General features: G+C 63.9%; 1 protein-coding gene across 1 annotated transcript; it reads left to right on the top strand.

The window, feature by feature from the left end:
* Positions 1–282: 282 nt before the first annotated feature.
* On the top strand, positions 283–2,765 carry Ran (RAN, member RAS oncogene family). The gene is made up of 6 exons (XM_063225444.1): positions 283–424; positions 637–682; positions 834–1,044; positions 1,782–1,969; positions 2,105–2,275; positions 2,380–2,765. The coding sequence occupies exons 2-6, from the start codon at positions 647–649 to the stop codon at positions 2,422–2,424; spliced, it is 651 nt and encodes a 216-aa protein (XP_063081514.1). The 5' UTR covers positions 283–424; positions 637–646; the 3' UTR covers positions 2,425–2,765.
* Positions 2,766–4,852: the final 2,087 nt, after the last annotated feature.

Raw genomic sequence — 4,852 nt, 5'->3', positions numbered from 1 at the left:
GCAGAGCGCCTTCTGCGGGCCTTTCCCGCGCAGCACAGGCCGCCGCCCGCGTGACCGGCGGCAGCAGGGAGGACGGCACGCTCTGTGCGCATGCGTGACGGGAGCCCGCCCTCGGAGCCGGCGCACGAGGCTCTAAATCGCGGCGTGCGCGCGCGCGTACCCGCTTCGCCACCCACGTGACCCTGCCGCACCGCCCTGAAACGTCCTATCACGGGCCAGCCCAAGCGGCCGCTTGAGCCGGAGCGTGCGTGCGTACCTGCGCGCGCGCGAGCGGCGGGCCTCGTGGTTGGGCGCGGTGCCGTTGCCCCGCCCCTCGAGGCTCCGCCCCCTCGCGCGCCGGCGTCGGCTGCGTCTCCGGCATTTGAATCGCGCTTCCGCCATCTTTCCAGCCTCAGTCGGACGGGCGCGGAGACGCTTCTGGAAGGTAGCGGCGGGGCCGGGAGCGGCGGGCGGCCGGGAGTGCCGGGAGGCGACGGGGAGGTCCGGGAAACGGCCGGCATAGCCGCGGGGCGGGTACGGGGCGGCGGGCGGGCTGGGTGCGGCGGGCGTCCCCCGCGCCGCGGCCCCCTCCCCCACCGCCCGCGGCCCGCCGGCCCCGCGCCGCGCGGCCTTTGTAAGCGCGCGCCTCTCCCGCAGGATCGCCGCGATGGCCGCGCAGGGGGAGCCGCAGGTCCAGTTCAAGGTGCGTGCGCGGCGCTCGGGGCGGGGCGGGGCGGGGCGGGCGGGGGCCGGGCTGCCTGCGGGTCTCGGGGATCGGGGCGCGGGGATCGGGGTGCGGGGATCGGGGTGCGGGGCGCCGGGCCGGGCTCAGCCGCAGCCGCCTCCCCCCGCAGCTCGTGCTGGTGGGCGACGGCGGCACCGGCAAGACCACGTTCGTGAAGCGCCACTTGACGGGCGAGTTCGAGAAGAAGTACGTGGCCACGCTGGGCGTGGAGGTGCACCCGCTCGTGTTCCACACCAACCGCGGCCCCATCAAGTTCAACGTGTGGGACACGGCCGGCCAGGAGAAGTTCGGCGGCCTGCGCGACGGCTACTACATCCAGGGTGCGCACGTGGGCGCCGGCCGTGCTGTGTCATCGGCCGGGCGGGGTGCGGGTGCTGCGGGGTGCGGGGGGGCGGCTGGCAGCGGGCACACGAGCTGCGGGCATCCCCGCCCTTCCCGTGTGGGGCTTGGTTTTGTGTCGCTGTGTTGTCGGGGCCGGGCTGCACCCCGGAGTCCGTCTGCCTCTCGGGGTCCCTGTGTGCGCCCCCCCAAGTGGTTCACGTGGGTTGTATCACTGGGCATGCCAAGGTTATTGTGCAGGGTTTTACGAGTTTGAAAGTGAAGGTAGCAGTTCTCGGGCATAACCAGCCCTGTAAAGGTCTTAGCAGAGAACATGCTGGCATGCTCTGCATTGGGGGTCTGCAGGTCCTGCTCAGGAGGAGGGAGGCATGGGTTCTCGGGTATAACCAGCCCTGTAAAGGTCTTAGCAGAGAACATGCTTGCATGCTCTGCACTGGGGGTTTGCAGGTCTTGCTCAGGAGGAGGGAGACATGTGTTCTGCAGTGATCTAGTTTAAATTGTGAGGTGTTGGGGCTGGGGCAGACAGGGCGTCAGGATGCTCTGGCAGGCTTTCCCAGGATTCCAGGTCCATACTGGCCACGACAATGAGTACATTCCGTGTTCTGAGCGTTGGAAGGGCTCTGGCCTCTGGGCAGGTGGAGATGACAAGCCCGAGTTGCTCGGCCGCTGGCCTCCACCGGCTCCTCAGGTTGCATTCATGGCTCTGACCTCTTTGCAGCTCAGTGTGCGATCATCATGTTTGACGTGACGTCCAGAGTTACCTACAAGAACGTGCCTAACTGGCATCGAGACCTGGTGCGCGTGTGTGAGAACATCCCCATCGTGCTGTGTGGCAACAAAGTGGACATTAAGGACAGGAAAGTGAAGGCAAAGTCGATCGTCTTTCACCGGAAGAAGAACCTTCAGGTATGCCGGACCTGGCTCTGTGCGCTTGTGCCAGGCCGGGCGTCTCACCCCGGGTGCCCTTAGCTCAGCCTCAGAACCGGTCTTCCTTGCGGTGGTGACGTTTCTAACCCTTAACTGCGCTTTTGTTTTGAACAGTACTACGACATTTCTGCCAAGAGTAACTATAACTTTGAGAAGCCCTTCCTCTGGCTCGCCCGGAAGCTCATCGGAGACCCCAACTTGGAGTTTGTCGCCATGCCCGCTCTTGCCCCGCCAGAGGTCGTCATGGACCCAGCCTTGGCAGCGCAGTACGAGCACGACCTAGAGGTAACCCTCCGCCCTCCCTCCGACAGGCTTGGGCTCGGGCCGGGGCTGGGCTGGCTCCCGCGGCTCACGGCTGAGTGCGCTGGTGTCCATCTCTTTCCCTCCAGGTTGCTCAGACCACTGCGCTCCCAGACGAGGATGACGACCTGTGAGGATGTGCAGCGGCCCGGCGTCAGAAGTCTAGTTTTATAGGCAACTGTCCTGTGATGTCAGCGGTGCCGCGTGTGTGCCACTTTGTTATCTAGCTAAGCAGACATGTGCTTCATCTTGGGATGCTGAAGGAGATGAGTGGTTTCGGAGTGAATGTGGCAGTTACCCTTCATTTGGACCTGCATATTTAGCTGTTTGGAACGCAGTTGTTTTCCTTCTTGAGTTTCAAATATAAGACTGCTACAGTCACATCACATTACTCGGTGGTGAAATCTTGTTTGTTATTGTCATTCCCGTTCCTTTTCGTTTAGAATCAGAATAAAGTTGTATTTCAAATATCTAAGCCAGCGAGCACATCCCTGTCTGAGCTGTGAGCGCTGAGAGCCGCTTGCAGGGAGCTGGTCTTGGCTTGGCCCAAGGCAGCCTGCAGCCTGTCCCGTGTCCTCTTGGCTTCCGAGTCCGTCTGTGGCATGCTGTGGACCGGTTGTGTTAGGTGAGGAGGGCGAGGCATGCGTGTGGCCGGTGTCCTTGACCTGGGACGGTCAAGTCTGCCCGCCTGTGTTGGTTGGCCGTGGCACCTAGGAACCAGAGCCTTTTCCCGTGAGGGATGGGGTGCGCTGAGCTTCAGAGTAGAGGTAGCCCCGTTTCCATGTCGGTCTGCAGGAGGAGGGGTGATGTGAATTGTCGGGGATTGTCAGGAGGGAGCCGCCTGCCTTTCCCGCTGTGAGTCCTCTGGTGGATGCTATGGGGTCTGTCTGCCTGCTGCTGCAGGTGCCCTGAGCCTTCAGACCCAGAGGCTGTCCGAGGCCGGGGCAAGTGGGGCCAGCGGTGGCTGGGCTGCTGCAGCCCAGGGCTGCCCAGCAGCGGTCTGTTCCAGGGCGTCTGAGTCTGCAGCGCTCTGCCCAAGCTGTCCTCCCCTGTGTGCACCGCCGCTCACCACGGTTCCTGCTCACCACGGCTGTCCTTCCCGTGCGTGAGCAGCTGTAGGAGACGGCTTCCTGCCTGGAGCAGCGGTGAAAAGGTCGTGGGTGAGATGCGGAGGGTGGCCTTGACCAAGACGGACCTTAGTCGCTGTGCAGGCTGGCGCCCACGTCCACCCAGGTCTAGCTGGCCCTGTAAACTGTGCCATGCACTCAGCTGGGTTTCAGCGTCTTGTGTCAGGAGAGGTTTTTGCTGGTTGTGATGGAACCTTCCAGATGTTTTGAACTTCATGTGTGTGTGACCTGTAGAATGTGAGTATCTGCCATGCCAGGCAGCTGAGTGCCAGAGGCAGAGTGTGTAAGGGCACCGGGAGAGGATTGCGGGCCCTTCCTTCACTGGGAGGAAAACATTGTTGCAAACGTGCGGACTTGGCCTGCCTGCAGTTTCTGAGTCATGTCCAGTGGCTGCTGTCCCCCCGGTGACCACAGGCCTTAGCGTGTGAAACTGGCAGTGGCGAGGGTCGGGGGCCATGTGTGCGGGATGGGGGGTCCCCGATTCGGAGTGCGGTGTGCACGTAGGGGCGAACGGGATGAGGTCACTACACACGAGTCGTGTAGAGCGAGGTCACGGGAGAAGGCACATGTTTGCACGAGTAAGCGTGAAGCGCATTAGACTGGGAAGGGGAAGGTGTTCTCAGAAGACCATCTCCGTCATGGCGGGCTGGTTCCCAAAATCACAGCGAGGCGCTGAGTTGAAGTTGCAGGGTGTCTGGCAACGCAGATGAAAGGGGAGAGGCTGTCCTGGCCTGGCCCAGGCCGTGCACCGCGCCTGTCACCGCAGGGTCTGGTCTGGTGGCGAGGACACGGGGAGGAGTAGGTGAGCGGTGGGCTCGGGCACTGGGGGCTCTGGGCGGCGAGTGTCCAAGTGGTGGCTGGGTTTCAGAGGGCCGTGGGCCAGGTGGACAGCGCTGGCGTGGCGTGGCGTGGCATGGCCTTCACATGTGGCTCTGGGGACCAGGGGGCACTGACGACAGTCACCTTCACAGGGGCTGTTGGTGGCTCTGCCTGCGCGGCCCGCGTCCCATGCCATCCACCGCCCGGTGACCTTGGACAGCTGTCCTGCGTGCTGAGCTGCAGTTCTTGCCCTCGTCCTCCTCTTGAGGTGTGTTAGCTTGGCACCGTCGCCCTCGTGCCTGCTGCCCACACACATCCGCCCCAGTGACAGCCCTGGGGAGGCGACCCCAGGTGGGGTGGCCTCCGTCCTGGGGTCAGGTGCACTCCACCTGGCTCAGGGCAGTGTAGTGGGAGCAGTGATGGGCCATGCTGGTGTTGGCCATACAGTCCTCCGGGGATCGCAGGGTGTCCGGGGCCTTGTAAGGTCAGGGTCCGCACGCCCCTGGCCATGGGGCGTGTCCCAGGAGCTTTGCTAGGACTCCCGTGAGGCTCAGGGGAGCCAGGCTGTGGGGCTGGGCCAGACCTAAAGCACCCTGGGGATGCGGAAGCCTTGGGG

Source organism: Cavia porcellus, unplaced genomic scaffold, assembly GCF_034190915.1.
Source record: "Cavia porcellus strain 051 isolate PalLab524CR breed Dunkin Hartley unplaced genomic scaffold, mCavPor4.1 scaffold_16, whole genome shotgun sequence".
In the NCBI taxonomy this organism is placed as follows: Eukaryota; Metazoa; Chordata; class Mammalia; order Rodentia; family Caviidae; genus Cavia; species Cavia porcellus.
This window is presented reverse-complemented; position numbering and strand designations above follow the sequence as displayed.